This window comes from Meles meles, chromosome 13, assembly GCF_922984935.1.
Source record: "Meles meles chromosome 13, mMelMel3.1 paternal haplotype, whole genome shotgun sequence".
NCBI classification, from domain to species: domain Eukaryota; kingdom Metazoa; phylum Chordata; class Mammalia; order Carnivora; family Mustelidae; genus Meles; species Meles meles.
This window is the reverse complement of record NC_060078.1, coordinates 82,067,626-82,092,574: the sequence shown is the minus strand read 5'-3', so window position 1 is coordinate 82,092,574 and position 24,949 is coordinate 82,067,626. Positions and strand designations below refer to the sequence as shown.

At 46.5% G+C, this 24,949-nt stretch overlaps 1 protein-coding gene across 1 annotated transcript in view; it reads left to right on the top strand.

The window, feature by feature from the left end:
- ADAM12 (ADAM metallopeptidase domain 12) overlaps window positions 1-24,949 on the top strand; it is a 346,383-nt gene that overhangs the window by 41,995 nt on the left and 279,439 nt on the right. The window contains exon 2 of the mRNA XM_046027701.1: window positions 5,658-5,794. Within this exon, the coding sequence (XP_045883657.1) occupies window positions 5,658-5,794 (137 nt within the window). The remainder of the gene's footprint in view (window positions 1-5,657; window positions 5,795-24,949) is intronic.

Sequence of the window (24,949 nt, the reverse complement as noted above, 5' to 3'; positions counted from 1 at the left end):
AAGATCTTACATTCATATTATACTTTTATCATAACTTATAAACCAAAATTAACATTTTTTCAACCAAAGTTCATATTTCACTCAGATTTCCTTACTTTTTATCTCATCTCCCTTTCTGTTTCTCCATTCCATCAGCACGTGACCCTGGAGGACATTTGTCCTGTCCCCCTGGACTCCTCTTGGCAGTGAAGGTTTCTTAGAGTGCCCTTGTTTTTGACCTTGCCTATTTCGAAGTCTGCTGGTCACGTGTATTGTAGGTCGTGGCTCTGTTGGCATTTGTCTCAGGTTAGACTGGGGCCATGGGTTTTGGGGAGTAAGGCTGCAGAAGTAAAGTGTCATTTCTACCACATCCTTTGAAAGGTACACACAGGCAGTATGACTTCACTCTTCATGTTGCCCTTGACCATCTGGCCGAAGTAGTGTTCTTCAGGTTTTTCCACTCTGAAGTTACTCTTTTTCAGATTAACCATGGTTCTTTGGGGCATCCCAGAGCTATGTCATTTTAAAATCACATTCCTAATTTCCACCCGGGGAGTCTGCAGATGAAATGAAAGAGCGACAGTGTTATTTGGTAAGACTGCAAATAGGAATCTGAACCAAGGAAACACATCCGCCCTTTATGGGAGCACTGCAACCATATTTCCCCGGAAATAAGGAACGGCTCAGTCAGTTCTATAAGACTGTCTTTTGCTTTCACATACGTGGGCCTAAGGAAAATGCTTTATGAGTTTCCAGAACCTTGTCCCCAGATTGGTTTGTGGTTCACAATGTCTACCTCAATTTTTCCCCTCAGCTAGATTTTCAGAAGAATATTTATCTTAATCCTGCTTCTAGTGCCTCAGATCGGTTCTCCTCTCTTAGGTCCACGCAGGTGTTCATACTGGTTTCCCTTTAAAGCCAGAATTCCAGATGTGATGTGTAAGTTTTATCTTGAGTAGTAATCTCATCAGAGTTTGCTTCCACAGTGGCCCACTGGGTGGCCTGAGTGGATACACACCAGTACCTAAGCCTGGCATTTTCTACTGATGGATGGACAGTGGTCACATTCACACCGTTAGTGTGGTTTGGTCAGATGAACCCTGTATAGAAGTTTGGGAAAGTGGATTCGAATATCCTAAACTAGTTTCATGCATTAAAGCTTTTTGAAAGCTCTTTGAATGCATTGAACTTCCTCTACCCTGTAGGAATTAGGAAGGGAGAGAATGTGCTTCCTGTTCTACAGAAGGCAGAACCCCAGAGATAGGCTTGGAGCAAGTAGATCAGAGGACTCAAGGCCAGGGCTGGGCCTTGTGGCTCCAAGATGCTCATTGTTCACTGTCCCGGAACTCCACATCGGTCTCTCCCTGTGCATAACTGATGCCCATCAATGGACATCATGTTGTTGTTCTTAGTAAGACAGGCAAAGGAGGGTTGGCCAGAGCAGGGATAGACAGGACTTCCATGAGCAGCCAGGCTCTGGAGGGCTCTAACGGGGGGATCCTACATCTCTTTGGGGCAGGTGTCTTCTTTAGTGGCTTTTCCAAGACCGTAAAGCCATTGCTGCAAAGATTCTTGCTTGCTTGTGGAATTGGGTCTTATACCTTCCCTGTTGGCTGGTCACAAGGCCAAAGGTAAAAAGCTCCAGCAAAGACAAAAGCAAAATAGACATACACATTTCCCATGGGAAAGTAAAGCTCATTATTATAGATGAAAATCTTGTTAGAAACCAAACTATCTAATATGGTTTTTTCCCCCACTATGAGACTGAAGCAAACTGACCATTTTATCAAAATGTCAAGCAATGTATCTGGTTACCCAACAGGAAAAAAAAAAGCCAGAAGTTCCTTCTTAATAGAAGTTATTCACATTTTTTATTTAGGCAACTGAGTTTTGTTGATTCCCAAATATTAGGAAAAACAAAATGTATGCGAACTGTATATTTTATAAGGTCATATTTTTTCCCCTGGGCTTCTAAGGACTTAGATGTACACATCATTCAGGACCTGCTTTTATGGATTGTCAACAAGATCACTCCATAAAATACATTCTGATATCTCACAGCTGTGTATAATTTATTCTGTCTATCCATGCAGCACAAATGAAATTTTTATTTGCATCATCTAAAAGAAATACCAGTGTATAAATACATAAGCAGAGCTCATAAGAAACGGTCTTTTGACTACAGATACTGCTGGGAGATATTGTGCAACTAGTTAAAAGGCTGAGGGACAGCTTCATCATCCATGTACGTAGATAATAAATACTGTACTCAGCAAACAGTTACTCAGTTTCTCAAAAAGGTTGCACAACATTCTCCGAGTGCTGGCACAGTCTGCCTTGAAATGCTCCTTGGAATATTTAGAAATAAAGCCTCTTAAACAAAAAGAATTCAACCCAAAAGGACTTCTTTTGGATTAAGACGATGGAATATGTAGGTGAAAAGGGAAGTGTTCAGTTCTTGGAACATTTTGCCTTCAGGAGAGTAAATAACTCTCATTTTCTACTACCAAGAGTCTTGCAGGGAAAAGGTCCAGAGGACTAAGAACGTTCCTTGTCTTTGGCTTGTGCAGCTTCAGCCTGATTGTCATCTAGGAAGCCCCACAAAGGTTCTCCAGCTTCCCCCAAATCAAGGATGTGGACTTGCTACCCCTCTCCCCTGCTGGCAGAGTCCTGCTAGGGATTCACCCAGGAGACCCGGACCTCTTGGTGCCATCTCCTTCCTTCTAAGACATGTGGCTTCTCAAGCGAGTTTAGTTGCGTGCAACGGTTGTTTTCCAATGTCTGAGGCCGGGCGAAGATCTCCTAGGTCTCTGAGAAGCATGGCTGCAGTGCCCCTGGAAAGCCTCCTGTCTTCCCTGTGGCGGCTGGGTGGTGGGTGAGGCAGAGCTCCTGTTTTGGATTTAATAAGCCCTTGGACAACTGGATTTGTGGCTAACTGCTCAAGTGAATAATCCACTTGTGTTGGAAATTTAACTTCCAGAACTGCCAGGAACAGCTTAGAATCAAATTGGTTTGTTTTTGTAGAGAACATTTTTAAATGCTTGCAATCACTTTCTTAACAGTTTCACCCGACTTTTGAAAAGTGAAATACTGGCCAGGGTGACTCTTGGCCTGTGGCATGGTTTTCTTTGGTTTAGGGGAATGTTCAGAAGATCTCCAATTCTTATTCCACAATTACTGCTATTTCAAAGCCTTCTTGGTCCAATTCGAAGAACACACCTGCTCTCTGTTAAGATACACTCAGCTAATTGCTTTCCGTAGTCTGGCTCCGCACGAGCTGTATGGCTGGCTCAGCACGAACTTCTGGTAAATTCCACCATGGGAATCCCGCTGAGAGTCCTGAGCAAGAGACGTGGGTCTTGGCGAGAACTATGCTGGTAAACCAGTGGACGTTGCTCTCTGTGCTTCATGCCTGTTTTCTCTTGGCGTCCCCGTGCTCTGCCTCATTTTAGGGAAAAGGAAAGTACTTGCTGTCCCTCTGCTGGCTCATTCTTCCTGTGGCTCTGTGTGGGACTGGAAGGTTCTCATCTTCGCATCTGGGCTAATGTGCACCTCCTCCCCCAACAAGTGATGGTCTTTCCTGGCCTTGCCATCAAGAGTAGCCCTCCCCATGACCCACTGTCAGCTCGTTTTTCTTACTATCTCGGATTTGGAAGCCACCGCAGAGTTACAGAAGCAGGACAAGGCTGACACTGTTCTTCCACAGTCCTGACCGCCCTCCGAAATGGTCGCGCCGTTCCTCTTTCGGCCAATTCAAGAACGCAAGTCGTGAGGGCAGCTTTACCTGGGACCCTCTCTCAGATACACAGGATGGAGAGAACGGAGTCTTCTGGGGTTAAGCTGCATTTCCAAGATGTGTGTCCTGGCTGTGCAGGCAGAGGGGCTGTCTCCACCCGGGTGACATCAGCGCACACTGACCCAAAGCAGAAAGGACGGGCTTTTTGAATGGAAGACATCAGAGTGTCCATCAGAAGGCAGACAGGGAACACACAGTTGTTGAATGAGTAAGTGAATGAGTGAACGAACAAGCAGGGGGAGAACAACCGGACCAGAGACCCGCAGCTGACCCGTGGAAGAGTGGGTCCAGGTGCTGGCCTGTGTCTTCCCCCGAAGCCCCCACCGCAGTGATGTCACACTACTGGGGACCGCAGTGAAGGCTGTGAAATCAAGCCGGTGGTCAGGGCTCATCTAACCATGATCTCCGTGCTGCCAGTGGCTGCCCCCTCTGCAGCCAGGAGAAGGGCTTTGGCATCTTCCATTCAGATACCTATTCTTCCCCCTTCTATCAGGCCCCCCACCAGTGTCCGCAGATGTCGCGACCCACACCCATCCCTTCTGGTGACATGGCTAGAACCCTCATCACTCGAATGCGGGTTCATCCCAGAACACTCAGCTCGTCCCAGGCCTGTGCCCCGCACACTCTCCTCTGCTTGTTCACGTGGCTCATGGTCCTTTCCCCTCACAACGCTTTGCCCCGGCCCCTCGTGGCCAGGGGACCCACTCACCTCCTCTGCCATCGGCCATATCCCTAACTCTCTGCTCATCCCTGTTCCCGTGGTCCCTCAACAATTGGGAGTTTTAAATGCTTTGTGACCAGCTTGAGAATTTTCTGGAGTGGCTATGTCAGACAGTTAATACTCAAGGAGCAATCCTTTTGTAACCTGAACATAACTGCAGACTTCCACATCAAGAATGATAAAATGGTGTGGATTTAAAAGTATTTGGGGAACTGTAAAATGTCTAGGATTAAAATTTCAATACCATTTGTGCCCAATAAATGTGAACTCCTTAGTAACTTAAAACTGTGCTATTATGACTCAGGTCTGAAAATTATGAGTCCTGGTTGAAGAAATGGGAATAACATGTGAGGGACTCTGCTCCCATCCTTTACCTTGAGGGACAGGCTGTGGTCGCACCAAACAGCAGGAATGTGACCTCATAGGAGAGCAATCCCACAGAAATTACCCGACTTGCTAGGAAAGCGATACACTGTCCAGAAGAGAAAAAATGTTATACTTTCCACTAGGATTGTTTATGGAAATGGGGCTAAGTTGAACCTGCGTCGGGACATTAACTAGTTCGACAGGACCCCAAGAAACAAGATCATATAATAGTTTATTGAGTGACTTAATTTTTTTTTACATAAACCAGTCTAGTCGGTCTGAACTGGCCAATTAATTTTGTCTATAGAATCACTCAGTGAGCCATATAAAATTAGCCTCCGTAAGTACAGAGAGAAAAATTGGCATTGTGTTGAGCTGATTCACTGGGACTTAAGTAAATGGATTTAGTCTTAATACAGCTAAAGCCTTGAGATGTTTAAGAGAGAGCTGATTTGAAGCAAAGCATTAATTCATCATTTAAAAAGTCACCACTTGTGTGATTTTTGTTGCTTGTTGAAGGACAGAATTATATACTTGGACTTTGCTCATCACCCAGCACATGCCATGGGACTTGAAGGGAAAAATTAGCTTTGGTTTAAGTCACAGAATTGTTTGGTTGGATTGACAAGAGGATTCATCACTTCTAACCTTGACCGTGACTTAAGAGATAATGCTGTTTCCCCTGGCTTCCTTGGGCTTACAGATATTTTCACTGAGTCATTTATGTCATAAGTGTCTGATGCCAGAGTCTTCCTGACAAGAATGAAGAACTGGGCTGTTTTCTTTTCGATGCAGGGGTGAACCCGGGAAGCAAGTTAGCCCCCACCATGCAGCCGGCTGGAAGAAGGAGCCGCGGGGGAGCTTATGAAGTTGTCCATGTTTCTCTCTTGAATGGAGACCTCTGGGACCCGATGGAGAGCGTCCACGCAAAGGTCAGTTGTTTCGTTTTCTGGATTTCTCGATGGCTCCAGTTTAAAAAATCACATTAACTGCATTCGTGATTTTCTGTTCAAGTTCTGTTTTTATTTTGATGCTGACTTTATTCTTCTAAAGTGAAATCTTGATTCTTAAGAAAATACACACCAGTTTCGATGTGACAGTCCTAATGAGGGGCCTGGTGTTATTTACACCAGTTGGAAGTTATTCGTGAAACACACACTGGGGCTAACATTTCCAGATGCACATTTTCTCTGTGTGTTGTGCTGGGTATTTTTCTGTTGCATCAGTATTTTGGTTTTATTGATGGATAATTGGTGGGAACATTAATGCGACATTTAAGAAAGTCTGCCGTAAGTTTTAATGCAGTTTTGTGCTTTGTTTACTTGATACATATTTGATTTGAACCTTCTATGATGTAAAAGAATAACATAAAATAATTGCAATATTAGTGATTAAATTTAATACTTTAATGAGTTTTAGCTGCCAAATCTACATGACTTTCTTAAATTTCAGAACTTGTTGGAACAGTTGGAAAGTGATAAAAATCTATAGAAATATGAGCTCTTTGGAGAGATCATACAGATGGTTTTATCCTTGTGTTATGTGGAACTATTTTTAGATTATTTTTCATAATAGAAAACAGATTTTTTTTTTTTTAAAGAGCAGTTGAGATTGCAAAAATCCTCTGTAGCTTTCTGGAAGGGGGGCAATGGGCCACCTTTATGTGAGTAACGATAATATGATTTACATCGTTGTTTTCTAGAGACGTTTTCAGTTGAAAGTGAGCATTCAGAAGGTCGGAGGTTTGGGGAAAGGATCCAAATGCTAAATCTGCTCTTTTTGAATATTTATGTTTCATGGAGACTGTTGCAAATTTAGTATACAAAGTCTAAGTCACTCATAGTGGTAGTGGAAGGAAGACTTAAGACCTTAAAGGATAGTTCATCATGTCCTTAATCTGAAAAGTTCGAAATGATATGATAGATGCAGAAAAGAGAAGAATCCGATTTCAGAAAGTATATCTTCCAAATATTTATAGATGCTAATCAATGATACAAAAATATGGAAAAATCTGAAGTTTCTTGGGTAGTAGAAACTGTTTTGAGATCTTTCCCTGGTAGGAGGGTTGACAGATTTACTAAATGAAAGTACAGCATGTCCCTTGAATATTCAGACTTCAGATAAAGGTGAAGCAGTATCTGGGAATTGTTATTTATCAAAGTGCACATTTAACTGGTGTCCTGTGTTTTACCTGGCAACCCTACCCGGGGAGTGTATCAGAGCAACAACCAGATGAGGGGTCTTGGCATGCCCCTGGAATACCTGTTCAGGTGGGCTCTGGTTTCTGACCTCCAGCTTCATCCTTCTTGCTTGCCAGCCATCTTCTAGACAGCAAGAAGCATCTGGCAGATATGTTTCTTGTCAAGCTTACAACCTGATGACTCTAAGCCACCAGCACCGTCTTTATAAAAAACTTGGAAAACCGTTATTATTTGACGACTGTCTTAGCTCCTCTGGGAATCTGCCTCCCAGCTGGAACCATGCAGGCAGTAGGCACATACCTAGTATGCCGAAATAACTCCAGATTACTGACATTATTTAAGGGAGTGGGGACTTAGGTGATTTGGGGAACAGCATTTTGTCGTAATGCCATGGGGCTCATGACATCAGCATGTAAGTGTGAATGAGCGCGTACACGTGTGCCGTAACCCTCCAGGAAGCAGATGTGTGCACCTGTCGTGAGAACAGGGATTCTGGCTAATGGTGTGTATGTGTGTGTCTTGTTTTTAAATTGAAGAGTCAACATTTTAATTTTAAACTACTTTAACAAGGTATATCCTCAAGTATGCATTACATTAATGACGGTTTTTCCCACACAACTATGCCTGCTGTACCTTAGAATACAGTTGCAGATATACATTCTCGATTTTCTGCTCTACTATTGTATTCTTCGCTCTCCTATATGTTTCTGGTCAACCAGTCTTTTAAGAGTTTGATTTACTTTGGGGGAAGGCCCAGGCATTTTCCTTTTTAGAAAGTGCCCCCAAAGGATTCTAACGAGCACACAGGACTAGAACCACAGCAATGGCGCTACTGGAAACTGCTGGAGTGCTGGTCAGCCTGACTGAGCTGATTCAGGCAAAGTACTGTCTCATGGTCTCAGACGCCTGGGTGGCTCAGTCGGTTAAACAACTGCCTTCCGCTCAGGTCACAATCCCAGAGTCCTTGGATCAAGTTCCGCATCGGGCTTCCAGCTCCATGGAGCATCTGCTTCTCCCTCTGACCTTCTCCCTTCTCATGCTTTCTCTCACTCTCCCTCTCTCTCTCAAATAAATAAATGAAATCTTAAAAAAAAAAAAAAAAGGTATTGTCACATAGTCTCTCTCTCTCTCTCTCCCGCTCTGTAATTGAAATATACCTGGATGGCATATTATTAGGCCCTTTACAAATCAAGTTTCAGGCCGTCATTGTCGCTGATGATTTACTTGAAAGAACGGGGGGGTGGGAAGGTGTGTCCCTACACACATTGGAGCTTCCAGGGTTTTGCTTGTTTGTTTCCTGTTGTTTTGGTCTAGAACCTAAGGATAAGCTTATCTGCTTTTCTTCCCCCTTAGGGTCACTGTAAGAATGAGAAGAAACAATGACTATAAAAATCCATTAGGAACTAAAAAAAACGGGGCACCTGGGTGGCTCAGTGGGTTAAAGCCTCTGCCTTTGGCTCACGTCATGATCCCGGGGTCCTGGGATCGAGCCCCATATTGGGCTCTCTGCTCAGCGGGAAGCCTGTTTTCTCCTCTCTCTCTCTCTGCCTGCCTCTCTGCCTACTCCTGATCTCTATCTGTCAAATAAATAAATAAAATCTTAAAAAAAAGGAACTAAAAAAACTACACAAATAGAAGGTGATATTGCAAGTTGAAAGTGTTTCAGGGACCCTCTCCAGGTTCATGTCTTGATAAAACTCAGCCCTGGACCCAGACCCAGGGAAGACGTGTCAGGACATGACTCGATCAGGAGATGATCTCTGTTGAGACCAGCCTTGGAATGCTCCTGGAAATTTCCAACTTCCAGCTTCCTCCCATGAGAATGAACGTATGGAAACTGTGCGAAATGGAAAGTAAAAAGGCAGCTGGCTGAGAACATGAAACCAAAGCTTCCCTTAGCGTACTGTGGGTCTCAAATACCAAACATCAGATAGCAAGTAGTTAAAATGGCAGAAGTCGATGCCCTGCCGGCATCGGAAGAAGCCCCACATTTCCTTCGAAGGACCGTCAGCCTCAGCTTTTCCAGGGGACTCGTCATGGGGGTCCCCAGCCAGGGCTCCCTCCCCCTGCATTCCCACCCCTTGTAGCAGCCTCTTCTCCCGGCACTTCACTTCGTCACAACAAAAGCCCTTGCCAATGTCATCAGCAGCCTCCCCGCTTGCGAGGCCAGCCCGGGCCCTTCACCCTTTATCTCACTTATCTTCACACCAACGCACTCTCCTTTGAAATTCTCACTTCCTCTGGCCACTCAGACCCTGTTCTCTCTGGTCTCTCCTCACATGTTTTTGATTCTTGCTTTTCATTCCTCTTTTTGGCTTTGTCTCTGAACTGTTGGTTTCCGCTGAGTGTCTTCGGACGGAGGGCTCACACTGGCCGTGTCCTTCACTTCTGTGGCCTCACTGTCCTCCAGAGCAGCAGGGGGTGGGGTGAGGGCTGCTCCCAGGAGTGACCACAGCGACACCGGCCACCATCCCTGAGCTCCTGCCGTGTGGAAAGTACCCAGCCAGGCGCCTTTCATGCGGTGACCTCACCATCCGTCCTCCGACATACGTGGACTTAAAATCCACACCACTCACTGCGCTTTGATTTCTGAGATGCGCTCCTGCTTTCCGGGGGATTTCTGGCACCCCCAGCTGAAAGGTCCCAGTTAGTTTAAATGCGCTCCACTCCCAAGCGGACCCAGCCCCGTCCATCTCCTCTACTTTACTTAATAGCTCCTAGAAGATAAGATGGTCATCCCCTTTCCCCCTCAGAGCATGAGGCTGGAGACGTCGTGAGGTCGAGTCCACCAGCCGGGTGTGTCTAACGCATGACCCTGTCCCACCGGCCTCACTAGGCCTTCTAGCCTCCAGACATTCTACAAATGCCAGCAGGGCTGTTTGTCTAAGGCACAGATCTAGAGTGTTGCTTTCCTGCTTCCTAGCCGTCGTGTCTGACTTCAAAGCTGGGTTCCTTGTGTGATACTCAAGACACCGTATAGGCTGGGCTGTCCTGATGTGGAAGGCCCCGCTTCGGCCTCCCAGCCACTGAGCTCGTCCTGGTCCACTTACTGCCCAAAGACACCATGTTCTCTATCGCCGTATGCCGCGTGCCTGACACCTGAAACCCAGCTTGAATTGTACGATCTCTTGCGAAGCTCATCTTGAGCTCCCCCAGACAACTTGGTCCCTCCTGTGCCCTTGTCCTCGTGGTCACACGCATCTCCATGATGTACAGTCATGCCATGCACACACTTGACTCATGCAGCTGGAGCCTGGTCACACGGCACGGACAGAGGCTGCAGACACAGAGCCACATCAGCCCTACGTCCCCGTCTCCCCACGGAGCAGAAGGGGTGGGCGTCTGGGGGCAGCTGCATCGGTCACTCCCTCAGCTCCTCCCACCTCTTGCCGGACAGGCTGCTTGCGGCCTGAGCGCGATGCTCTCCGACCACCGTAACTTTTTAGGTGCTGCTGACCTCCCTTTAGCAACTACAGCGGCTTTTAAATCTGGTGGAGGTCTTTTATAGTTTGGTACAATGTTACATTTTTCACTTTAGTGGTTACTAATGTCTTACCTGGAATAACTCCCTACATTGCCTCCCTGTTCCAGGAGGGATGGCCGGCCCTCTGCAGAATGACTTTCCCCTTCTCTAAGAGATTATTCTGGTAACTCTAGGGGTAGCTGCAGGCCAGCCCGTGTTGTCTACTTCTTGGTTGAGTGAGCTCAACGGTTGGCCTTTCCGACTTATGGAACATGGAGTTTCCATTAGCTTAGAAGCTGACCCATAGTGCTTCCTCTTAAGAATATAATTATTACAATACCCACTGTGAGGTTTTTCCTAAGAAATGGATTCTTTCTAGACTGTGCGGTCTCCTAGGAAGTCCTGTATCCCCAGCCCCCAACCACGTAGCTCCCTCTGGCCCCCAGCCCCATGCCTTGCTTGAACGGTCCCTCTGCGGCTATGTGGGCACATAGGCTGCTCCTGCTTCGGCCTCACACAACCCAGCCAGCCAAGGCCATGCCCACCCTTCTGGGAGAGCGGGATCAGAGGGGGAAGAGCTGGCCCCCCTGTATCTTTGGGAACCCAACTGTCTTCAAAAATCAGGGCTGTGTACAGCGGAAGGAGAAAGGTGTTGGAACTCGCCAAAATGGACTCAGACTCCTGCACCACCTCCGCCTTGCTGTGTGCTGCGGGTCCAGGGACAGGCCGTGGTGGAGCCTGGTTCCTCGTCAGTGAAGGAGGAGGAGGCGGTAGCGGTCGCCTCGCTGCCTGACATCACACCCTCAGCACGCTCCGTGATGTGTCAGCCTCTTTTTCTTTCTCTTAACTTATTCTGGACCTTCTGGCAGGGTTTCTCAAGCTCGGCACCGTTGCCCAAGGCTGGCTCTGTCTGTGCTGTGTGCGCAGTCAGGGGGCCCTCCTGTGTGATGGGGGGTGCTTGGCGTCCCTGCCCTCTGCCCACCAGAGGCCAGCAGCGCCCTCCCCACCAGTCATGTCAACTCCGTATGTCCCCAGAGAGGGGGAGGGGGGAGCTTGTCCCTGAAGAGCCATTGCCCTGGGGGAAAGACCAGAAAGCCTCAGTAGAGTCCCTGAGAACCTTGCCTTGACTTTGGGTGGAGCTAGACCAGAGGCTGGTAAACCTTCTCTGCTCAGAGCTCAGCTGAGCTTCATCGCTGCTGGCCCAGTGCTGCCTGCCTCGGCTGCACAGCTCCGGCCCTTGTGGCCTAAAGGCAGCCGCAGACAATACCCAAACAACGGGGCATGGCCGTGTTCTAATAAAATGTATCGATGGGCGTCAAAATTTGAATTTAATAGAATTTTCATGTGTCATGAAATAAACTTTTATTTTTTTTTTAAGTCATGTAAAGATGTCAAACCATTCTCAGCTCACAGGCAGGGTGCCGGATGTGTCCGAGGGCAGGCTGTAGTTTGCTGCCCCTCAACTAGACGTCGGTACTGTAGAGACACCCTGCACCCGGGATGCCCCCCCCACCCATGGACAGGTGCAGGCCAGCGTGGGGCGGCGCCCAAGTGGGAACCGGAGATGGCCACTTCGGCCACTGAGCCCAGGGCCATCACATTCTGAAGTCTTCGGCTCTTTCCATAGTGCCGTGCTGCTTCCCAGGAAAATCTTCAGCTTTTCTGCCCTTGTGCGTGTATCAGGATGGGCTCAGAAATCTGGACTGCGGAGGTGGGGCCTGGAGGGCAGGCGTGCTGTCCCCTGTCTTGCCGCCAAAGCAGTTCTTTCTTAAGCAAGACGTGAATGCGTCTCCCATCCCTCCACGGCCTTTCTGTTCTGTCCACCTCTTTGGCCAATAGACAGGAAAGACAACGCAAGCCAAGGTATTGTGCTGGGTTCAGCTGTGACCCCCACTTTGGGAGCACGCCTCCCCATCAAGGAGGGGCTCTGGGATCACATTTCCACGTGGCTCACTGCTAACTCTTTGATTGCTTGGGACTTCTTAGCGGGGCCCTAATGTCATTTATTTTAAAATTGGCCAGTGAATCAGGCCTCCCCACGGTTTCAGCAGCTCCGTCCCCATGCCCCTGCCCCACCTGGCCTCTAGCATCATCTCGGAACTGGGACTTTTAAAAATATATTGTAATGTCTACAATAGCCAAGCTATGGAAAGAGCCTAGATGTCCATCAGCAGATGAATGGATAAAGAAGAGGTGGTATATATACACAATGGAATACTATGCAGCCATCAAAGGAAATGAAATTTTGCCATTTGCGACGACGTGGATGGAACTAGAGGGTATCATGCTTAGTGAAATAAGTCAATCGGAGAAAGACAACTATCATATGATCTCCCTGATAGGAGAAAGTGGAGAGGCAATGTGGGGGACTTGGGGGGTAGGAAAAGAATAAATGAAACAAGATGGGATAGGGAAGGAGACAAACCATAAGAGACTCTTAATGTCACAAAACAAACTGAGGGTGGCCTGTGGGAGGGGGGTAGGGAGAGGGTGGTGAGGTTATGGACATTGGGGAGGGTATGTGCTATGGTGAGTGCTGTGAAGCGTGTAAATCTGGTGATTCACAGATCTGTACCTCTGGGGCTAATAATACATTATATGTTTATTAAAAAAATTTTTTTTAATTATTAAAAAAAAAGTGCCATGAGAGAGTTTTTCTCTGAGCTTATTTCAAAACAAAAGACATGGAAGAAAATACACCAACTTTTCTGGAAACAAAGCCATTTAGAATAGAATAAAAATAAATAAATCCGAAATAGTTAATGACCTAGTAGCCAAATACATAAACTTTTCCAAAAAGAAAAAAATATATATTGTAAAATAACAAATGTAGATCTTGCCAGGAGATCAAGTGTTTTGCATTGTTTAAACAGAGTTATAATTTTTTCTTCTTTATAATTCTTAGGTGAGTCTCTCCACGTTTGACTGAGAAGGAGAGCATATAGTTGTTTGATAGTAGGAGAAAAGGAATCTGATGAATTCTGTTTTCAATTTTCCAAGCATTCATCTAAGAACAAATGAGCACTTGCTGCATTTCAGGTCCTAGGTCAAGTTCCTCTGGCACAGGATGGGTGAGCCTCCATCTACCCTAGAGAAGTTCACAGTTTAGTCAACTAATGATTGTAATAAATTTAAAAAAGCACTTCATAAGAAATCTGTGTTTTTTAAAATAAGTGACTTTGGAGTAGTTGTTTTTTTTTTAATATTTTATTTATTTGACAGAGAGAAATCACAACTAGGCAGATAGGCAGAGAGGCAGGCAGAGAGAGAGGAGGAAGCAGGCTCCCCATGGAGCAGAGAGCCCGATGCGGGGCTCGATCCCAGGACCCTGGGATCATGACCTGAGCCGAAGGCAGAGGCTTTAACCCACCGAGCCACCCAGGCGCCCCTGGAGCAGTTTTTGATTTACTGATACATTGCACAGTTAGTAGAGAGAGCCCCATACACCTGACACTCAGCTTTCCCTGTTACTTGCATTTACAATAAAAATATAGAAATACGGCACATTTGTAACAATTAATGATACATCATTTTTTATGTTTTAACTTTCACTAAAAGAAAAAGATTTGTGGAGTTGGGAATATTTCAAAGAATATAAAATTTCTGGAAAGCCTAATGATTTTTAAATCTTAGATCAGAGGAAACGAGCAAACCTTCAAGAGAAACTTAATATGTATCAATGTTGCATTTAATAATTTCACATCCTGTGAAGGCCGAGGAAGCCCTATGCATTTACTCTGGAATTTCTCACAAGTCAGCAGCATAACCAATGAGATGGGTTCCTTCCTTGTTGTTTAATAAAGAGTCATATTGATGATGACGTTTCATGCAACCAGAGCTCAAACTTCAGATTTTTTTAAAATTCTGTTTTTCCTCAAAAAGTGAGAAACCTTTTAAAATCTATGACAAGAGTGCCTGCGGCCAAGTATGTAAAATCATGTTAAAAACAGCCATTACGTGACTGTAGGGTAAAGCCTGTGTAGAAAGCGTGTGCGAGATTTTCCTCCTGCGTTGATTTAACATGTTCTAGACTCCCCCATTCCTTGCACATGTCCTTGTAAGCACAAGGTATGTGTTTTTGAGCGGTGTATACCAGTATCTTATAGCCATGTTTTCATTATTGTCTGCCTTAAGAGAAAATTTAATTTTAATTAATTTTAGTTAAATTTAAATTACTTTAAATTATATTTCTCTTTAGGGAGAAATTAAATGCTAAGAAATAAAATTTGTTAGCTAGAGTTAAGCTCCAGAGGGATACAAATCATTGTAATATCTAAGAATTTTCAGCCCTTCCCCAAGTACCACTTTTTGCCCCATTAAGGGCACTATCCACTTCCTGAGAATGCATGATGGGCACCAGATGTAAATGGGCAGAAGGAAATGTCTGTCTCCCAGGACTACATGTATGCACAGAAATCTGCCTGTGGGAGATTTGGGGCAGGTATGAAGAAAAGTTGATTTCTCCCTCTCTCAAAGGCTGTTCTTGCTAGATTTCTTAAAGGATGTATTTTATGTGAGAACAGTTTGAGATTTACAGAAAAGTTGTAAAGCTAGTACGGAGTTCCCTTATACCTCACACAATGTTTCCCCTGTTGCTGACTTATATTATGGTGCCTTTGTCGCAATTAGGGAACCAATGTTGGGCCATTATAATTAGCCAAAGTCCATACCTTATTTCCATTTTCTTAGTTTTTACCTAATATCCTTTTTCAAAGATCCCACCCAGAATCCCACATTACATGTAGTCATCATACCTTGCTACTTGGTTCTGACAATTTCTTAGACTCTACATTTTTGACAATATTGATGACATTGAGAAGTAGTCATGAGGGATTTTGTGGAACGTTCCTCATTTGAAATTTGTCTGATATTTTTCTCATGATTGAGCTGGACTTATCTATGTTGTAGAGAAGACTACAGAGGTAAAATACCATTCTTGTTACACCACAGCAAGTACTATTGACAGAACTCATCACTGTTGATGTTGACCTTGATCGTCTGGCTGAGGTCATGTTTGCCAGGTTTATCTCCTTTCCATCCCGTATTCTTGGGAAGGAAGTCACGGTGTACATCTCATGCTCAAAAGAGTCATGCTCTACCCCCTAGTGGGTGAAGCAGCTACATAAATTATAATTCTTTTGCAAGTAAGCTTTATCTACTCTCCCTCTGTACTTCTTTATTCAATTAATTATCCATATCAGGATGGACTCATGGATATTTATGTTTTGGGTTGTAATCCAATACTATTTTGTTTTATTTAGTTTTGAAAGATTTTATTTATATTTTAGAGGGTCAGAACATGAGAGAGAGCATGAGAAGTGGGGAGAGGGGCAGAGGGAGAAACAGACTCCCCACTGATTAGGGAGCCCAATGCAGGGCTCGATCCCAAGACCCTGAGAAAATGACCTGAGCCAAAGGCAGATGCTTAACTGAACCAGGCAGGCACCTGCCCCCCAGTACTATTTTATTTATGTTATTTAAATTGGCCATTGGGAACTCTCTCAGTTGGCTTTGTGTCCGTTTGACATACCCCCATTGTGTGTGTGTGTGTGTGTGTGTGTGTGTATGTAATCACTTCCTTACTTTCTGTCACTACAAGAAGCACCAGGTCCATTTTATATATTTCCTGCCCCAGCCCTAAAATCAGCCATTTCTTTGGGGAACCTGTTTCCCTGGAGGTTGGTGTTAGACATCAAGATCTGGGTGCTGGCTGGGCTCACCAGCACCGCAGCGACACGCCTGGGTCTCCTCAGGTGACAGAGTAAGGAAATATATGTATGTGTTCCTGCCAGATTTGAGAGAAACAAACTTCAAATGCTGGATCATGGCTGAGGCACACTGTACATTTTCAAACAGTATTTTTAATTCTAAAAATTCTAGTAAGAGAAAATACACCAGGAATTTGGCTTTTTTATGGCTATACCTCTTCAGGCAAAAATGAAGAATGGCAATTTTCCGTGACCTAAATCAGTTTTTGAGAATCAAACCTAATCATTAAGTTCCTTTCCCTAAAATGTTATTTTAAAAAATTAACACCCAACTTTCCAGCGTTTGACCTAACTCTGGCTTTTCAGATTCCCTGAGTTGATCCGTGCCTCCAGGCTGCCTTTCTGCTAATTACTGGAAATTCATCTGACCTTTTCCCTAAAAGTGGCACACAAAAAGATTTTATTCAGCTGGTATAACCATTTTCCTCCACAATTTTTACTCACCGAAGGTACTAAGGGTCTTAGTAATTTAAAGACATGGTCATAAACCCAAAACAGAGTTGGTGAGAGTAGAGAGCTAATGAGACCAGGGTCGCACATTATGTCTCTGTTAGGATTCCCCGTTCCCACAGGAGCCATTAACTTGGCTCTGTTCCCTTCCTTGGCATGTCTGAGCCCGATAGCATCCCACGGGGGGACACCCCTGAACATCTGAGGGAAGACAGCCCAAATTCGGAAACATGTTGCATGCACTCTTCCCCATCACTGCTGGCTTAGCAGTTTTTATATGCCGGTGACATAGTTCACATCTGTGTTTCCCAAACATCAGTCACCCAGGATCCCCAGGGAAGATTTCAGCCTAATTATAGGAGCAGCTACCCTTAATAGTTTATATGTGCTTGACATCCTGATTTTTTGCTCCAACACATAAAAGGAATATAAATGATGGAAACGAAATGTGCTGTATCCCTCTCAAAATGCTTCTGTCATTGGGGAAGACATTATATCATTTGGAATCAGCCCAAGACCTTTCATGGTTTCATTCTTTTTTCCATCCAATAGATGATCATTGAATTGCTTACCAGGGATGCTGTGGACAGCTATGCAAATTAAGCCCTGCATCCCTTGGAGGGCAGGGTCAGTTGGATCCCCAGAGATGAGCTGTGACACTGTGCTCAGCCGCTGGGGGGAGCTGGGGCGCCCCAGCCAGGACCAAGCGCTGTCCAGTAGAGCTCCATCTACGACTTGCGACGTATCACTTTCGAGTGGAAAAGTTTCACTGACTCAACAAGACCCTCCTTCTCTTCCGACTTCTTCCTGCATGCTCATTTAAGCAGCCAGCAGGTACTTTGAGCCCCTCGTGTTCCAGGCCCTATGCTGGATGCTAGACATACTTTGCCCTTTGTAGAAAAATGCATAAAAACCAGCAATTTCCTTCCAGAACGACTTTGAAGCTTGCTCAGACAGAGCTCTAGGAAATGGCAGCTCCTGCCGTCCCAACAGCAGGAAGAGCTGAGAGCCCACGAGGGGTAGAGAATTCTGACGTGGGCTCCTTTGAAATCCGGTCCCTCCTTTTACAGCTGGAAACAAGACCACTGGGCATGTAATCTCTGGTGGTGCCTATTCAGCTAACAGGAATGTGTTTGCCGGATTCTTGCTGGTCTCAGTGTCTTCAGTGGGATCCGTGGGAAGGCGTCAGATCCTGGGCAGTTGGCGAGTGAGGAATTCCGGTCCTGCGGACCGCCTGGCCTCCCAGCCTCAGTCAGGAGAGAAGGGACCCTTCGCAGGGCCATCTGCAGAAACACCAGTGTGGGTGCGGTCCCAGAGCTGAGCGTTTCCAGCCTGCTCTTTCCCTGGCAGGTCCCGGGCCTGGTCTGCCTCAGTCTGGGAGCGTTTCTGGGAAGGCAGCTGTTGCAGAAAATGCCTGCAACGGGCAGAACGCAAAGCGGGTGTCCCCCCCCCCCCCTCTCTGATGGCCTCCGATGCCCGAAGCTTCTGATCTCTGTCCCACGGACTGCAGCCACCCAGCCAGGCCGAGAAGAGGCCGTCAGGCGGGAAGGGCAGCAACAGCGTCCTGAAGTCAGAGGCAGAAACGTCGAGTGCATTTTTGTCTGGGCCTGCCGGACAGCAGCACCGAGCTGTTCTCCTGGCCCCGGCCAGGTTTGCTGGGGGAGAGCCGGCCAGAGCAGTTGGCAGGTGGGGAAATGAGTTGGAGAGGCTTTAAAGAGCTTTTCCTATAAAATAAATGTCCAGAAGCCGTGGAAATGTATGTCTTTAGTTAAGTAAATGCCCCGAAGACAACACATGGACATTTTTCAGTGAAACGTTACCAGTTACAACTGCCCGTGTTTGCAGATTCCAGGCATCAGAGCGCACGCAGAACTGGCCTCTTACACCCATTAGCCTCGGAGGCACCTCCTCTCAAGAAGCTCCTACGGCCGTGACAGCAAATTAATTTGGCTGTTTTATTTGAAGCAGCTGAGGCTGGAGAGCCCGCCTTTGGGTTTCCTGGCTGGCGTTTCTGAATCCGATGGGAAGAAACGGGAAGGGATGAGTTCTAGCTCCTCTGCAAACCGAGGCAGCCCGTTGGAGCCCTCCCCACCTTGGTCTCCTCCTGTGCGAAGGGTCCTAGCTGAGATCTGCAGGCAACCCTGCCCTGTCCGCACCCGGGGAGGCAAGTTGTAGTGTTGCCGGCCCGTGTTCGCAGGGGACAAACACCTATGATGGCTCAGGCACTATTAGGATTGGAGCTTTCTGGTGGAGCAAGGCCTCGAATATCACGCTAAAGGGTTGGAATTCGATTCCGAAGGCAGTGGAAAGCCACGGAAGGTTCTGAGAAGTGACATTTGTGGCAGCGGCTTTAGAAGCAATTTGAGGCAGAGCATCTGTTTTAGGAAGGAGAGTGGTGGCAGGGCGGTAGACGGGTTATGTTAGGGGTGGAACGTGGGTGCCAGGCCTGTGAAGAGACCCCAGCAGGAGCTGGTGAGGGCCTCGTGTTCTCTGCAGACCCCTCTCCAGCACTGAGGTCATCAAAGCTGACTGCTCACAGGGGGTCAGGGCCTGCACGCCCCTCCCTTGCTCTGTGACCTTTGGCAAGTTACACAACCTCTCTGAACCTCTGCTTCCCCATTAAAAAAGGGAACCCCAAAAAGTACCTGTTTCAGAGAGCTGTTGCTAAGGTGGTGTTTAGGTGTACAGAACATGCTGAGAATCACTGTGTTTATTACTGTGGATACTTACACTTCCTGGGCCACAAAGCGTTCTCAGAAACCCTGTTTTTAACGGTGTCTTAGTGGATCCTTCACTCTCTGGCCCCTCAGAGACACACTTACTGCGTGGAATGAGTCTTTCTTCAGCAAATCTGGCCGGGTCTTAGAACTGTTTAAAAACCATCAGTGATTCCCCATTTCTCTCAGAATAAGACCCAGACCTTGAACATGGGGCCTGTGTACCCTTCCGTGAGCTGAGCGCCCTCTGCCTTCCTCCTGCTGTGCCTCACCGGGGCCTCCACTCCGGCCCCCAGAGGCTCAATCCCACTGCTGCTCTGCACGGGCTTTCTCCACGCTCCTACCTTCCCTGGCTTCCCTCTCCCTCACCTTCCACATCCTGTCTCCATTTTCCTGGATTTACCCCGGAAGTCACCTTCCTTGGTTGGCATTAGAAACCGGATGTTTGTTTTTCCCCAAAATTTGCATGTTGGAGCCCTAACCTCCAAGTGGTGGCATTTGGAGGTGGAGCCTTAGGGAGGTGGTTAAGGTTAGATGAGGTCATGAGGGTGGGACCAGAGTTCTCTTTCTACCACAGGAGAAGGCGGTGACAGTGTGCCGGTCTGCCAGGAGGAGAGCCCTCACCAAGCCCCAGCCACACTGGCACCTTCATCCTGGACTTCTAGCCTCTGGAACGGTGGGGTACCCTGTCTGTTGTTTAAGCACTCCTGGCTGTAAGCAGACCAGGCAGTGGTTTTCCCAAACTCCTCACATACACCGCCCCTCGTCAACATCTGGTTAGCTGCCGGGTAGCCAGTCAGTACCTCCACAGTGGTGCAGTGGACCACCCAGTCAGTACCTCCAGTGTGGGCCATGTTACCTGAGCACCTAGTTCAGTACTTCCAGCATGGCGCATGTTACCCAAGGACCTAGTTCAGTACTTCCAGGATGGCACATGTTACCTGAGCATCTCGTCAGTACTTCCAGCACGGCGCATGTTACCCAAGCACTCAGTCATACTTCCAGCATGGAGCATGTTACCTGAGTATCTAGTTCAGTACTTCCAGCATGGCGCATGTTACCTGAGCATCTCGTCGGTACTTCCAGCATGGCGCATGTTACCCAAGCACCCAGTCATACTTCCAGCATGGAGCACGTTACCTGAGTATCTAGTTCAGTACTTCCAGCATGGCGCATGTTACCCAAGCACCTAGTTCAGTACTTCCAGGATGGCACATGTTACCTGAGCATCTCGTCAGTACTTCCAGCACGGCGCATGTTACCCAAGCACTCAGTCATACTTCCAGCATGGAGCACGTTACCTGAGTATCTAGTTCAGTACTTCCAGCATGGCGCATGTTACCTGAGCATCTCGTCGGTACTTCCAGCATGGTGCATGTTACCCAAGCACCCAGTCATACTTCCAGCATGGAGCACGTTACCTGAGTATCTAGTTCAGTACTTCGAGCATGGCACATGTTACCCAAGCACCCAGTCAGTACCTCTATCACGGCGTGTGTGATCCACACATAACAGTTGATTTTCTTCTTGGCTTCTTAAGGAAGCTGCAGTCTTGAAGGGCAAATACCATGAAATGCTCACGTTGGTATCTTCAGAGTCAGTTGGTACTTGATACATAGTAGGTTCCCAAAGATGTTGGAGTTGATATTTATAATAATCCCTCATTTTTCAGTTATTTCATTTCATTTACTTTTATCTTGGCTTTTGTTTTGGTCTAGTGCTTTTTCATTTAGTTTTGGTGAATGCTACAAAAAAATTAAAATTCACTTTCATAAATAGTTTCACAATCAAATATTTCCCTCAGGTACTTGCATTTCAAATTATGGAAAATGTTACTATAAACATCGGGCTCTTAGGCAGATCTTCTTTCCCAGAGATATATATATGTCATATCTTTTGATCGATTTGGGTGTGTCCCAGTTTGTAGGTGGACGGTGCTCCCAGTTTGTCCAGAATGAAGAGTGGAAACTTTCATTATGCAGCCCCACTGAGGTGCAGCTCTAAGCAGAAGCCAGACTTGGGCCTGCAGCACGAGAGCTTGTCCCCGCTCTACTCTCTCTGCATCAACACTTCCTTTAGAAAACCCACCTCCCGCCATATCCTGCCCTCACACCACCCTCACCTGGTTTCTGCTTTGCCTCACATGGGACATCTGGTCTCCTCTCCAGAAGTCAGACTGGCTTTCCCTCCACAGTGCAGGGACTTCTGTTCCCACCGTCCTTCCAGGCTTGGCTCCTTCTCCATCTATACCTCCTCTAAACGCCCCAAGGCAATGCCACAAATGCAGCCCCTCTGTTGGGAGCTGCTTAGGACAGAGTTGGCAGTCTCACCTTCCACACTTGCCTTCTCCTCTGGAATTCTGTCCAGAAAAGCTCTAGGAACCCTCCTGCCCGTTCCTGACCTCCATCTCTGAGTCCCTTCATTCTGATCAATGCTGGAAGAGACTTTTCTCAATTCTGCCTCAAAACCACCTCACTAGGGAAGCCTTCCCTGGCCATCTCATTTAGGCAAGTACCGACTCTGTTGATTACTATAATTCTTCTCTGTTTCTTTTACACTGTGCCTCACCATTTTATTTATCTGCTTGTGTGTTTGTCTCTCCAACTGGACTATTACAAGAGGATGGAGACATCTCTCTTTTGCTCACCTATTCCCCAGAGTCTACCACGGCAGTTTGTGTGGTAAATATCAGGGATATCTGAGTGGGTAAATGAGGGATGCAGGGTGGATGGCTGGAGGGTGAATGGATGGGGGTGGACAAGCCCCATCTGCCTTGAAGCAGATGGTAGTGATGAGGGCTCTGTGTTCTCTGCTTCCCTTTTGTGTAGTTTTTTGGGGCATTTGGCTATTCCTTATAAGAGCTTAATGTCCTATTTCTGGGATGGGAGACATTGCCCAGTTAGCATATTTGGAATTTTCTAAGTTGAGTTTCCTAAACTGGTTTTCCCATAGCCAATTTCCCATGTTATCCTGAAGCCTCCTCCCAGACTGAGTCAAGTTAGTCTGTGCCACCAACAGAACAAGGCAGTAGAGACAGCATATGACTTTACAACTTTCACCTGGGTCTCATGGTTCTCTCACTTTGGAGGGAGCCGGCTGCCAAGCCCTGAAAGTATTTAAGCCACCCTGTGGAGAGGGCCGTGTGGAGAGTTTTGTCTGGTTGACAGGCTGCACCAACTGCCAGGTGTGTGAGTGCGCCATCTTGCCTGTGAGTGCGCCATCTTGCCTGAGAGTTCACCATCTTGCCGTGGGTCCTCCGGTCTCAGACCAGCACTCAGGTGATAGCAGCCTTCGCTGACATCTGACCGCACCCTCGTGAGACACTCCAAGATAGAACCTCTCAGCTAACCTGATCCAAGTTCCTACTCACAGAAACTATAAGCAAAATGGCAAGCTAAAATGCTGTCTTCAGTTGAACGAAAGTGGTTGCCTTCCACATAAAACAGAGGCAAGTAACTAATAAAATGTCAGCTAAAAGTAAAGGAAAGAAGGCAATACAGAGTCCAAAGACTTGACCTCAAGTGCCCGTTACCCGACAGTGCTCTCCACACAGGTGCATGTGTGCGTGTGAACGTGGCCTGCAATGACGGGGCATAGTTCACAGTTTGTCAGAAACTAAGCCGTACTGATCTCAGGGTTCATGAAACTCTTGTCTACTGGGAGAAGAGAGGAAAGTCACTTGTTACTGAAGCAGGGAAAAGGCTAAAGTAACAAATAAACCAAGTGTTTAAGGAAGACAGCCACAATCTTGATCTCATGTTTGGCTTTTGTTTTAGTTTTAATTACAAAGAATTCAGAGTTAGAACCTAAGAAGAGGTTTCTGCCTGTTTGTGTTTTCTTCCATCCTGAGGGCCTTACCACAGGCACGCCTCCTCCCTGAAGCCTTCCCTGACCACCCAGGCTCCGCTGACCCCAGAGTCTCTGGATCCCTCAACTATGTGGTCAAGACCACCCAGCTGCACATAGTACTTCTCCTTTAGTTTTTGTGTGTTGAGGAGAGACAGTGACCTAAATTCAACCACATTCATCCAGAGGCACAGCTAAGTTCTAACATCAGGAGTTGTGATCCCGGAGGTGGGAGAGGTGGGGGAACAGATCCATCCAACCGCATGGGTTCCCCTAGTTCGTGTTCTTGCTACAGGTTTCGCAAATCTTCTCTCGTTTCTTCTTCTTATGGTCATAACTACACCTGTTGGTGTCTTGCCTCTGGCATCATATGCTGTTTTTAAGTTAGCATTTTTGGAGAATGGGTTTAGGAGGAGTTAATTGTCCTCTCCACATCTCCTCCTCCAGTTACTCTTTTGCATTCATTCAGGAAACATGGATGGAATGTGTAGAGTTGCCCCAGAAAGCACAGGATGCCCAATGAAATTTGAATTTCAGATAAGCAACAAGGAGCTTTTGAGTAAAAAGCATATCCCGTGCAGTATTTGAATTTGCAACCCAAGTTTAACTAGATTTTATTATTTTTCTTTCTTCCTAAATCTGGTAACCCTAATTGTCTGCTCTCTTCCAGACTGTGTGACATAAAAATGAATAAATGTAACCCCTGCCCCCCAGGAGTTGTCAGCCCAGTCCAAGCGACAGCACTTCCTAGAGGCATGCTGGAACCACACCCAGCACGGGGACAGCAAGAAGGGCCCCACACCCAGTGCAGGTTAGGATCTCAATATTTCAAGGGCATAGTTCAGAGGAAGTTTCCTGGAGGTTTATCTTGCACTGACCCTCAGTGTGGACTGCCTCCCCTTAAAGGCAGGAACCTCATCTTTTTAGGATCCACTATACACCATCCACAGTAGATGCTGGGCTAAATCATAGTAGTTTTCTTTTTGTAGCCCAGTTTTATATTTTTGTCCCTTCTCACCAAATAGGTAATTCAGTTCTTGATAAATTTCCTGGGCCTGTGCTACTTTGCGTCATAGCCTTACACATTTATTTAGAGAGTCTGTTTTTAATAGCTTCCTTTTGAAAACAAGCATCCCAAGTGGTGATTTACAATGGAAGACAATATCATGGCATTTATATATTTTTGGAGTTAAGCCCCTAGCTTCTGCCTTTCTACCCCTGTTTTTTTTTTTTTTTTAAAGGTTTTATTTATTTATTTGACAGACAGAGATCACAAGTAGGCAGAGAGGCAGGCAGAGAGAGAGTAGGAAGCAGGCTCCCTGCCAAGCAGAGAGCCCGATGTGGGGCTCGATCCCAGGACCCTGGGACCATGGCCGGAGCTGAAGGCAGAGGCTTTAACCCACTGAGCCACCCAGGCACCCCTCTTTCCCTGTTTTATCCACCAGTCACCTCAGAGGCAGCTGATGACTCCTAGGGTCTACTTTTTTTTACCATGGATTTGCTGGGTAACTGTTGCAGCCTGTGTTCTACTCTACCACTTGCCTGGAACAGCTTTTGGCAAGGTCAGCAATGACCTTGGTGAATTCCTTGCCCTTCCCTCAGTGGGATTTTCAACTTCTTGGTATTCGTAGTTGGTGATGTC